A 13,428-nucleotide genomic window follows, 5' to 3' on the forward strand; every position below is an offset into this window, starting at 1 on the left:
TGTGCCTGTGTGTGTGTGTGTGTGTGTGTGTGTGTGTGTGTGTGTGTTTGAGGGAGTGAATAGAGCTGAATGGCTTTGAGTGGCCAGTCTGCCAGGTCACCTGTAGACAGTGATGGTGGGAGAGGGCTGCGGGCTGAGCCAAAGGGGATTTCTGAAGGAGCCTGAGTGCCCTGATTCACTCTGAATCATTGAAAGCCCTCACCATCCACCACAGAGACCTGTTCTGTCTCTTTCTTAAACAAAATGGCTAAAAGCATTTCACAGAAACAAACACAGACCCATGAAAACCATAAGTTGGTCTATGTGGCCTCATTAGGTGCTGTTTGTTCAGTATTAATTCAGAGTTCTTATTCAAAATGCTGGTTGATACCTAACATTGGTTGATCCGGTTGAAATGTCATCTATCTATCTATCTATCTATCTATCTATCTGTCTGTCTGTCTGTCTGTCTGTCTATCTATCTATCTATCTATCTATCTATGTATATGTCTGTCTGTCTGTCTGTCTGTCATTCTATCTATCTAATTTGTTTTGTCATGCCATTTGATGTATTTCCAAGTTATTAAGTTTGATTTTATTAATTTATAATACTTAAATGTATTTTATTATACTTTCCCACAGTGTTTTGCTATGATCAAACTGAGCCTGAATGGATGTCAGTCACATATTTGAGAATATAAATAAATATATGATAAAACAGAGGTTTAATGTTTCAATCATATCTGTCAGATGGGTTTTGATTTGGTCCAAGGAGCATATCAAAAGAATTTGAAGGCAAGAACAAAAGGTTGATTTAATTTCAAGTTATGTAAATCAAAGGTATCTCTGGAAGCACAAAAATATTTAACCAGAAAATGAGGGGATACATCTTGGAATGCATCCATTTTAACAGTTTTAACAGTACTGTGCACTGATACTAGCTACAGAGAAGCTGATACATGAGTATTGCTTAAAATGGAAAGTTTCAAACACAAACCGAGCATTTGAGCTGTGTACTCCTCCTTTAATGCAGCAGAGAATGTGACAGTATGTGTCACAATGGTTTCCCCCTACATAGGGCGCATGTATTTGGTACGATAAACCTCTTCATTAGCCGGTCACATGTTACGCCCGAGGGCAGAAGCGTTATTTTTGTTCATTTGTCATCTTGAGCGCACAGCCGAGTGAACAGGGGTTGTCAGTGAATGCACAAGACGGCATGCATATACATGCACATACGCACACACATATACACATAGCAAGCAGCTTACTAGGACTGTGGTCATTGGCCTGATAAATGTATAAGAAAATGCTGCAAAATAAACACACCAAGACACGTTTACTTTTGTATTTACACATAAAATGGACTCCTGTAGTGTGTGTGTGTGTGTGTGTGTATTTGTATGCGCTCCAACACATGTACGCAAAAAAAATAGACTAATGATATTTGACTCTCTCTCTCCTCTCTCTCTCTGTTCTTCATGGCTGCAGGAACATTTCGAGGTGTCTGTAAGAAGATTGACCACTTTCCGGAGGATGCAGATTATGAGCAGGATGCAGCAGAGTATTTACTACGTAAGTCTGTCAAAACAACACACATCAGGGGCGTTTTCTCTGAGGAGGCAAGGCACCTATTCAAAATAAATTGAATGAGAAAATAATAAAATATAGAAAAGGCAAAACAATTATTTCAAAATATGAGCTGAAACACTATGATTGGCTGGTTATTTTGTCAGTGCAAAAATACCCACCTAGTGTGGCCCACAAATTGCCTTAATTGGTCCAAATTGTGGAATCTGTCTAATTACAAACAATAAACTCAAACAACAACCACTCGGACAACAACCACCTATCAAAAATGTCATGCTTTCCACAAAAATATTAAGCAGCACAACTGTTTTCATCATTGATAATAATCAGAAATGTTTCTTGAGCAGCAAATCAGCATATTAGAATGATTTCTGAAGAATCATGTGACACTGAAGACTGGATAGTGGTTGCTGATAATTCAGCTTTGCATCACAGGAATAAATTAATTTGAATTTGAAAATAATTTTTTTAAGTAGAAAATGGCTATTTTAAATTGTAATAATATTTCACAATACCACAATTTTTCTGTGTTTTTTATCAAATAAATAGAGCCTTATGAGGCTTATGAGAGCATATGAGGCTTCTTTTAAACATCAAGAAATATTACTGACCCTTAACTTTTGAGCGGTAGTGCAAGCGTACAGTAATGTTATAGTACTGGTTGCATATTGATGCTGTAAGATGAAACGCTGTTCTCACATAAACCTCAAATGAAACATGTATTTATACTGGACTAAAAACTCAAACCCAGAAGGAGGACTCTGTACAAGTCCACCACACTCACAGTCACAGATCCCCGACTGCTACGGTCTCCCCCACACATCTCAAACGTCTCACAATCACCCAGACTGATGATATGCATAGAGAAGGGTCATATTGGTCAGATGGATTTTTCTCGTTTAGCCCTGCTGGGTTTCTTCAGTTTCTGCAATGACCTCCACACTTTTTACCATCTTATAGATTAGGTGCAGCGTGTCTTGAAATTGCTTGGTGACTGAAGCTGAACAAAGTAGATGCACGCATTCAAGCATGTCATGGTTTGTGCTTAGTGATAAATCATGCTTACCCACAAGTCTTTACACTGTCATGGCCGTTTGGTTGTACTATTTAAGTGACATCTTTTTTAACTGGCTCCCCTGTGCAAATTCATACATATTCTTGGAATATGTTTGTTCTCTCATATGTGTTTTTGCTTGTGTGTCAAATACATTATTTACCAGATTCCTGTGATTATGAACCAGTCACACGTTAAAGGGGTACTTCACCAAAAAATGAACATTCTGTTATTATTTACTCAACCTCATGTTGTTTCAAACCTGTACGCTGTTATTTGTCCTGTGGAACACAGAAGTAGAACATTTTTAGGAATCGTTTTGCATGAATGAACATCACTGAGAAAACTACTGTGATGGTGCGGCATCAAACTGGACTGGTCTTTTAACTTTGTATTTGTTTTAATTTCATGATTTCTATTCATCCTCCGCCACTCGCCCACCCACATTAATTTATTTTATTTTCCCTCTGTTCGATTAAAAATGTGAGGAAAAAAGGCAAAAATTAAGTAAATAGCGGTGGTTTCTCCGTGATGTCCATTTATCAAAAAGCAACCGAATCAATCATGTGTAATTTAAATATGTGTGGAGAGGGAATGCTCACAATACTGCTAATGACCCATAAATACACCCTGGACATCAGGAATAAGACCTTTTACAGTAATAGGCATTTAGAGGTACAATTATAAATTATAATGTTATTTGCATAATAAATATTTAATAATAATGTTTTTTTAATTATATACACTTTTGGCAAGTATACAAGTCAAGTGTGGGTAAATGATAACCTTACCTGAAAATACTAGGAGTTATGCATTCAACAGGGTTGGAAACATGTTATTTCTGATATGTAAAATGTATAATGGGTTAATCCCCAATGTTAGTGTAGAATGTAGTGATGTTTATCTTTTATAGATTATTTTTCAACTTTTCTTTCATATCACGATGTATAACCGAGTGTAATGGATTATCCAAAAAAAAAAAAAAAAGTAGGGCAGTGACTTAGTTCTATTCTTCAATTGTTAATGGGATATTGAGATGTGGGCTTTCACTCAAAAAATGAATGCAAGCTTGCAGCTGATGGTGGATGGATGGGGTTTTATGCATATTAATGGTGTTTTCACATATACAGGTATTACACTTTAAAGGGACAGTTCATCCCAAAATGAAAATTCTGTCATTAATTACTCACCCTCATGTCATTCCGAACCTGTAAGACCTTCGTTCATCTTCAGAACACAAATTAAGATATTTTTGATGAAATCCGAGAGCTTTCTGTCCCTCCATTGACAGCAAGGAAACTACCATGTTCAAGGCCCAGAAACGTAGTAGGGACTACGTTGTGGTACTCTCGTGAATGGCAGCAGAGACTGACTGGAAGAGAAAAAAATGTTGAATAAATTCATTATTTTTGTTTTCTTTGTTCAAAAATAGTATTCTCGTAGCTTCATAAAATTAAGGTTGAGCCACTGATGTCACATGGACTATTTTAACAGTGTTCTTACTACCTTTCTGTGCCTTGAACGTGTCAGTTGTGTTGGAGGGTTAGAAAGCTCTTGGATTTCATCAAAAATATCTTAATTTATGTTCTGAAGATGAACGAAGATCTTACAGGTTTGGGACGACATGAGTGTGAGTAATTAATGACAGAATTCTAATTTTTGGGGTGAAGTATCCCTTTAAATGAACCAACCCCAGTTTAGTTAAAGTAAACCAAAAAGTGAACAATCTGTAAGTAACTTCAGTGCTTTTGGTGTTCAAAGAGGATGCAATGGAACCATGAAAGGACCCAAAATGAACTGTACTCAGACCACCTCCTGAGGTTTGTTTTTGGGTCTGTTCAGGGGGATCTGAGATCATTTGGGGTGTTTGGGTTATGTGATTTTAAATAAAAATCAAAATGTCAAAAAGAAAAATATACACAGATGAATCTTGCATTTAGAAAATAGATAGGAATTTATATTTTTATACAGACTTTAAGGCACTTTTGTGTTTTCTCAGTTGGTGGCTATGTGCCGTTGTTGAATGGAAAGGTGTAGAGAGTGAAAATTGTTTAAAAAATGACTTTGTGTTCTATGGGGAAAATACAAGCATATGGGTTTGGAATGACAGAATGTCATTTTTTATTTTTGGATGAAATATCCCTTTAACAAAGAGTCCAAGAGCAGCCTTCCACACTTTAGCTTTATGGAGAGACTGATGTGATGTGAGATCTTACTGCATGTAAACAACCAACCACAGCAAGCGGGGTTTCTGCCAATAACTATTTACACTAGACATCTCAGACTGAAGTTTCACAGGGGGTGAGTCTAACATGATCGGTGTCGGCATGTCGACCGTTTGTGCAATCGAGAAGCCACAGATACAGACATCCAACCCAGACTATAAGGGCAAAAAAGTCCACTGCTTTACAGCTCCATTTGCTGCCCTGCTCATAGTGCTGATAGGCATGTCATTCAGAACAATGCAATGAAATACATTCATGAGCACTACAAATATACATTTCTGAGCAAAAAAAGAGCTGATTTTGAAGGGAAATGCAGTTGAAAAGCTTTTCCCTTCTCTGTTTTTTTCTCTGCCTTTGATTCACTCGATCTTTATCTGTCTCTCTCATGGCGTACTTTAGTTGCCCTTGAGATGGCTGTTTCTCCCTATGAGCATTGTTCTAATTTCTCTGTTATTCGTTTGAAGCAGAGGGCCGTGTCCTCTGGCCTAACATGCTCTGCATGCAAGTTCAGACAGGCATTTCACATTCTGCCCTGCACATCTTTGTCTACAAAATGCCCACTGCACAGACTTCAGGGGATTCACGAGGCTGATAACCTCGACTTGTTAACCAGAGAGGCCCATCCGTCCAGTTTTCAAACTGAAAAGTCTCAGCCAAGCACGAATAAATGTTTCAGTCGTCCCACGGAGGTCTTACCCTATGTAGCTCTTACCTGTCAGCGAGACGATGGACCTATCAAGGACGCAGATGTCATCCTTTTTGTTGCATGCTAATGCTCTGTACAATCCTCCTCAATAAATATCTCCCATTTCCAGCTGTAATTAAGCATGGCTCGGCCACTGATCCATTTTTCAAGGATGGCAGGAAAATTGGATGATGGAGGAGTATTTTGTCTTCCCCTGGGCATGAATATATTAATGAGGTGTGCCATGGGAGACTGCTGATCCACTGAGGAGAGAGAGAAATGAAGGGGAGGGAAGGAGAGTGACATTTGTTAGAGAAAGACAATGAAGCCATAGTGCAGTTTTCTTCACAAACAACTTACCAACTGATCGTCAATGAATGTGTTGATCTGCTTAATGATCAAATGATATTTAAAGTCATCAGAGATTTCATAAATGGTTAAAGCAAAGGTTTTTGCTCGTTACTTTAATGAATTAATGAATTGCAATTCAAAGATATTCAGCACAGTCACAAGGTGAGATGTTAGTAGTTCTGCAAGAAAACAAATAATTTTGTCATTCATTTTGACTTATTCTAACATTTAACCCCCATTAGAGCTCGTCACAGCAGATCATCCGCATATTTATTTGTTTTACGGTGGATACCTTTCCTATTAATTTTGACTTGTTCTAACTGTTCACTCCATGATATTTACAAAAGAATACATTTTTTACATTTATCCATTAAAATGGTCACAAAAAAAAATAAATGTCTGCCACATGAATTTCAGATATTATAGAAATAAATATGTTTTGGTATAAATTAGAGCATCCTTGCAAATGAACTGTACCTCCAAAATAAATGTATTAATTTATGAAATATAATGAAAATATATTTATGAAATATATAAATTCTATATATTTATATAAAGACAGATTTTATAATCAGCAATTCATACTGAAAAATCAAATATATAATAAATTGATTTTCATTGAATATCATTCCATTTCTATTCTACTTACTGTTTGCAACCTCATTTTAAATGAAGGAATTAAAATGTACTTTTAAAGGCATTCTTTAAATTCAGTTCTGACCCACAACATCTTGCATGACTGTGCAACAGTTCTTTATTCAAGACTGGACAAAAAAAGTGCATGTAAACGTGATGTTCTTGCATGATTGTTCAGTGATTTGCATTGTTTTATATTATTATTGGTTTACAAAGCTATCAGTGTTTTGTTGTATATATAAACATCACTGTCAGTTTTTAAATGCACAGGGGTAAAGGATAATGTAAAGGCTACATTTCAAAAAAAGCGAAACTGACATATTTTCCTATCACATTCACTGGTTATTTCATCTGTAGACATGATTGCCCCTCTTGTCCCAAAATATTTGTTTCTTAGAGGAGAGGCGCTCAGAAGGGCAAATGCTGCAGCGCTGCGGTGTGCATAGCAATAGCGTACTGATAAGGGCAGTCAACTAGGCTATTGACATTGATCCTGACACTCTCAGACGCCCCTCCTTTAGCTTTTATCCTATTTCTGAAGAGGCTGATCAAGCTTGATCTGAGGCAGAGTGAAGGAGCGAGGAGTTCAGCCAGTCTGAGAAGCCCCGTGTGTGCTGCGTTTTCTGATCCAGAACTGTCCGCAAATAATTGGAAGGAAGTACGAAGCATTTGCGACAGATGCTGTCTGATGCAGTGCTCAAATCTGTGAAGACTTAACTAAACACAGAGCTTCAAGGAGACATTGTTTCTGCAGAGCACCATCAGATGGCTCGCTCGGGATGAAGTGTTCCAATGCCGGGTTATTAGACCAAATACCTCTGACGAGACAGACTGATTTACACCATAAATCCAAAAAACGTATGTGTACCATAAAAGTCATTGTATCAGTAAATCTAAAAGAATTCAATTGAACAAAAGTGACAATGAAGATGTTAAAAAAATACAAAAAATTATATTCTTATTGAACTTTCTATTCTTTAAAAAATCCTGAAAAAAAGTTTCAACAAATATATTAAGCAGCACAATTTTTTCCAACTGATAATAATAAGAACGATTCTTGAGTAGCAAATCAGTATATTAGAATGATTTCTGAAGAATCATCTGACACTAAAGACTGGAGTAATGATGCTGAAAAAACAGCTTTACCTTTGCAGGAATAACTTACCATTTAGAATATATTCAAACAGTTATTTTAAATTGTAACAATATTTTACAATATTTCTGTTTTGCTGAATTTTTGATCAAATAAAAGTATAGTGTTGCTGAGCAAGAAAGAAACATCTTGCAAAACATAAAAAAACTGACCCCAAACTTTTGAATGGTATACTCACAAAACTGCATCCCTTTGAGAGCTTTATTTAAAATGCTTATATATATATATATATATATATATTATATATAATAAAAGTGTTAAAGACAAAACTACATTTCATTTCATTCTGATATTTCCTGACATTTTAAATATACGGTCAATTTATATTGCATAAAAATACCTGCTTATTACCTTAAGGAGGTATTTCTACCCAGTCGAAGTCTTACATTTATTTTTATAGACTTTTGATAGTCTCTAGGTTCATATAGTGATTTTTTAACTTTAAATAAAATAAGCTAATTACGATGTTACCACTTACCGAGATTCACAACTACATAAAGTAATTTTTCTCCTTTAGATTTTTTTTAGTGTAAGGATAATATTTGGCCTGTATGTGTGTTGTGCAGTGATAAACAGTAGCTGGTGGACAGGTGTTTGCATCATAGATGCAGTATATTGTTTATTTTAGTACAGTTTGCATCCAATTAGCATCCAATGCCCTGTTTTCTAAATAATCAATATAAGCATAAATGGACCTTTGAATATGATCTGTCATTCGCATAAAAATATTTTCAGACTCTTTACATGGTGAGTTTCCTTCTGTACTATTTACAGTGACACTAATGTGGCTGGGTTTGCTTGTATCTCCCTCAGGAGCAGTGAGAGCGTCCAGCATCTTCCCCATCATGAGCGTTGGGCTTCTGTTCATGGGAGGTTTGTGTGTGGCTGCCAGTGAGTTTTACAGGAGCAGACACAATGTCATCCTCAGTGCTGGAATCTTCTTTGTCTCTGCTGGTAAGCGATTAAACCCACTTGATCAGTGCAAGCGCGCTCAGCCTGTTTATATTTTTAGCTTTAGCATATTTCTGTCTTTCCGAACCACAGTCAGTTGTCCGAACCAGGGTTTCCCCACAAGACAGAGAGTACCGTTGGGTTCAGAATACAGCATGTCTAGAATGGATTAGTTCATAGACAGGTTAGGATGTCGTCCTCCCCGTAGACTCCGCATATCCGTGTAGACTTCCCAGATTAACTCTGATTATTGACAAAGGAAATGGATGGGCCGGCTTGAGCAGTGTAAACAAACAGCAGGCCAGCATATTGACCCACTGCTGCAGTTCTGGCCTGGGAAAGGGTGACAGACGGGGATCCTCAAACAGAACTGCATGTTGGTCAAATATTTAGAGAAGACCCCATTAGGACCTCATGAGCACACAAATGAGCCCAACTCCCTCCGTTACAATTGAATTGTGATGAATCAGTCCTCATGATTGCAGCGAACGCGCTGCCGATGACAGAGCGTTGCTTTGTACACAACAATGCGCTTGGAATCACCTCGTCCTATTGGTTATGATCTAAATATTCGACGGCAAACTGCTAATTATTTACCCTTCAATATGATGGCGATGATAACAAGCTAATTAAAATGTTTCAATTGTTCTTTTTTTCTGTGTTCCGCATGGCTGCTAAGTGATGCATTCTTGTGTAATGATACGGAATGATGAGCCACAGCTGCGTGCTGAGCCGTAACTTTCTCTCTCTCTTTTCTCTCTTGCCCTCTCCTCTGCTGTTACTCCTCACGCAGGCCTAAGTAACATCATCGGTATTATCGTGTACATATCCGCCAATTCGGGCGACCCTGGCCAGAGCGATTCAAAGAAGAGCTACTCATACGGCTGGTCCTTCTACTTTGGCGCACTGTCCTTCATAATGGCCGAGATGGTGGGCGTGCTTGCCGTGCACATGTTCATCGAGAAACACCGGAAGCTACGCACCAAGTCCCGCACCGAGCTGATCAAGAAGTCAGCCTTCAGTCGCATCCCCAGCTACCGCTACCGATTCCGCCGGCGCTCCAGCTGCCGCTCCAGCGAGCCTGCCTCGCGTGACGCTTCGCCCATGGGCAAGAGCGGGTACACGGGCCCCGCTGCGGCAGACATCTCCATGTACACCCTGTCCAGGGATCCCTCCAAGGCGGCAATGGGTGCCTTGCTCAACTCCGAGAGGGAGTTTTTGCAGGCTCACAACTCCAACGCTAAGGACTTCAAAGATGCGGCCAACAGGAGGACCACTCCAGTCTGAGAGAGTTTAAGCACAGAGGAAGTGCCACGGCCAAGACGTTACAACCACAGACTTGAGCTGGACCCCAGCAGGAAGAAGAATTCACTCGAGGCCTGCAGGGCTATAACCCTCTTTCTATAACATTAAATATAAATATAGATGGTAATTGTTAGATCATTGGTGCTTCCTTTTAATCCTCATTTTTCAGTCACTGTTTCTGTCGTTTCACCTGACTCACACGTCCCTCCCCCTAAGGGCTACTCGAGTAGAATGCTAGTCCTCTCCTCAAAGTCATTTGTTCTGCGACTGGAGTTCCTGAAGTGGTAGCCCAGCGAAACTGTGAAGCCTTCTGAGGGGGAGGATTGTAACACTTCTGACAGACGAACCGAAAGGCTGTCCCGATACTCGCCTTATGCACAGCTCAGTAGCCCATAGCTGGTGAGTGCTGCCTCACACTCACAAGATTGTATACATTGTTGGTTTCTCTCCCGGGTCGGAAATTGAGCCCACAACTAGTGCCACTGTCTCATGCTGATCACCCCTACTCATGCCACCTACACGCTGGCCACAATCTGCTTGGCCGGGTTCTGCATGCCATCCACACAGTTCTGTTTTTTTTGTTTTTTTTTAATGTTTACTCCCATTATTTCCATTGCAAAAACCCCTGCATACACTTTTATAACAGGGTTAAAATGCTTGTTATTAAATATGATCTTTTAGCCAAGCAAAGTTTTTTGGTATTACATTGTTTTCATTGCGATTTTAATGATTTACAATTTTCTGTGATTTACAATGCGATATCCTTGATAAGAAGTTTACTGGAGGCCCTTTTGCTTATTAATATGGATATTGTGGTCATTATTATACCGTAGAGGTTTTTTTTCCCATCTGTTAGCGAAAGAAAAGCAGTTGGCTGCCAAATGTAGATTTCTTAATTGTCTATAGTTCAAATGTTTTGGGAGAAAATATTGTTCATACATTTACCAAAAGCTGTGCATCAAGAGTTTATAAAAATCAGAATGTTATGAAATCAAAAGGAACTGCCCTGAGTACTTGGACCATTCACATATCATGAATAGACAAGCCTCTAAATGGGCTGAAGGGATTTTCAGGTTAAAGTCTATACACAATAACAAAACAACAACAAAAGCTATGCTTATGAACATGCATACAACACTTCTTTGAAAATATATACTGCTCATTCTGTCTACATTAATGCTACATCAATGCTATACTGAACTTAACTACAAAATATAAATGTATACTGTGATTTAGTTGCTTAGTTAATGTTATCAATATCATACTGATGAATATAAACTCCAAGGGCTTTTGGTTTTCAAATAACAAGCATACAAGGGCTTTAAAGAAGTTCAGCCAACAGAGAAAACAACAGATCTGCCCTTAAAACTAGTTACATTGAAAAAAAAAGAAAAATTCTTTACCATGTATGCAAAACACATCCAGATGTAATGATATAATGTATACAGTAAGTTTTCCTTCGCATCTGTCGCAATTATTAATCCCCTTGTCAGTTAGGTAGAAACGGAAGTAGATCCTGAAGCATCTATAATAATGTAGTTTTTCCAGAAATTCACCTCATTTCAGAACACCCAAGAGCTGACGTGCATGTACTTTAGCCTCCAGATTCATGCAAGCCAGTCATTCATCTCCAGTTTTATTTCATTCAGCCTACCGAAGTCATGCTAGCGATCTGCCGCCTCACTGGGAATATTACTGTAAATGTTGCCTTTTGTTTGGATCCACTTTATGTTGTGAAATTGTGCTGTTCTGGGTCCAAAACTAAGTGTTTCATATTTGAAGGAGTCCACTGGAGTGCATTGGGCACAGTTGAACAGTTTAACCCTTCAAGTCTCTCTCAGAGCACCTAGTGCCTGTCTCTTCTGCCTACTCCGAGCGCCCGTCGCTGGGTCTCTCACTTTCGCTCGCTTGCTCCTTCATCTCCATCACAGCCTCGCATCAGCTCCTCTTACCAGGACTGTTATTGCTCAGCCAATCACATCCATAGAGTCTAAGGCCCTGTCACTCACCACTTATGCCTGCAACATTGTGTATGTGACCTCTCAATGAAAACAGCAGTCTCAGCTTGAAACATGCTGTAGAAAAAAAGCACACCTTTTAAATACAGTAGTTTACATCAATAAAGATAATAGTCGGAGAGATATTTCAAGATTTAGAAAAATAAAGTCAGTTTTAAGAATGCCAACAATGCGCACTTTGTCTTCTTCACAAAATGTGTGCAAACTGACCTTCAAATTTGAAATAATGAGGAAACAAGAGCATTGATGTATCATAACTACAGTGTTTTGGTTCAGAATCAGGGATGGAAGAATATTAAAGTCAACATGAAATCAAAATTGACCCAGTTTACTTAATGCAAATTCCAAGTCTTATCGGTGCACATTATTCCAAAGAAATTAATAAAAGCAAACTGTTTGATTTTCCTTTTCACCTGATATCAACTGGTCTCCAGAATAAATATATATTACTATGACACTACAATTACTATGCTAAACTATACTAAAGAATATTTTTGTGAAATATTTAAATTTTTAGAATACCTTATGTTGCATAAAAAATCTGTTGTGAATGTGTATCTTAATTAGAAGTGACGTTCCTAGTTCACTTTGAATTGGACATAATGGAAAAATGACTCATGGTTCAGTGAGGCAGTGTGTTAAAGGCTGATTTGTGGATCTTTTTGACTAACTCTTTCAAAAGAACCACTTTATAAGAGTAATTTGCTCATGAATCAAACATCACGGCTCCTGCTGTGAATGAAACTCTGATGTTGTCTCTGAAATCGCCTTTTCACTATCTATGACATCTGACAAACAACAGACCTAATGTTCCAATCACATGCATATGCAAAATCTTTGCAAATTTTTGGATCTGATTTGAACTTTTAGTATACTGAAATATTTGAACTTTTGCAGCTATACTATATGCAACTGCCCAACCAGATGTTATATTTTAATCAAAACTATGAGTGAGGTGAGTCAGAAATAATTATTACATTTTGAAAGTTCTGTGCAAACTGCCTCTCAGAGGGAGAAATGCAACAAAAATATGCTGATGTTATTATCGCTAATGGTAATTTTTTTGTTGTTGCATTTAAAACTATTGTAGTCCCAGTCTGGAGTCTTGAGGAATCATTTCATGTTGACTTTAACAATGAAGGCACATCCATTCCGTGTGTTTGCAAAACAATGGCATCCTGCGTCATGATGTTTAACTGTTATCTATCTACCTTGACTTGACTGAGGGGTCATGTGTGCCAGCTAAAAATGCCCTGTCTTCATACATCAGAAGATAAATCCTCCACAGCGAAAACTGGAAAAGCATCTAAAACATTTTTCTTACAAAAAAAAAAGCCATTCATCATCAGAGACTGCGGTAAAAAGCTTCAAGAGTCACCGGGAAACATTTAAGTGAGTCGCATGCACACGAGGCACAGGTAAGACATTCATCTAGCTCAAGTGCTTCTGACAAGAGGAATGAGTGAGAGCTATCTGGGCAG

At 38.2% G+C, this 13,428-nt stretch overlaps 1 protein-coding gene across 2 annotated transcripts in view; it reads left to right on the top strand.

Moving 5' to 3' along the window:
• Window positions 1-12,225, top strand: part of LOC107710002 (voltage-dependent calcium channel gamma-3 subunit-like) — a 33,992-nt gene extending 21,767 nt beyond the window's left edge. The window contains exons 2-4 of one of the 2 annotated variants that reach the window (XM_016514678.1): window positions 1,471-1,554; window positions 8,487-8,627; window positions 9,418-12,225. In XM_016514678.1, coding sequence (XP_016370164.1) covers window positions 1,471-1,554; window positions 8,487-8,627; window positions 9,418-9,911 — 719 coding nt within the window. In that variant the 3' untranslated portion in view covers window positions 9,912-12,225. The remainder of the gene's footprint in view (window positions 1-1,470; window positions 1,555-8,486; window positions 8,628-9,417) is intronic. The other variant, XM_016514679.1, reaches the window with a different exon arrangement.
• Window positions 12,226-13,428: the final 1,203 nt, after the last annotated feature.

The sequence above is a fragment of the Sinocyclocheilus rhinocerous genome, unplaced genomic scaffold (genome assembly GCF_001515625.1).
Source record: "Sinocyclocheilus rhinocerous isolate Xijiao unplaced genomic scaffold, SAMN03320098_v1.1 scaffold1799, whole genome shotgun sequence".
NCBI classification, from domain to species: Eukaryota; Metazoa; Chordata; class Actinopteri; order Cypriniformes; family Cyprinidae; genus Sinocyclocheilus; species Sinocyclocheilus rhinocerous.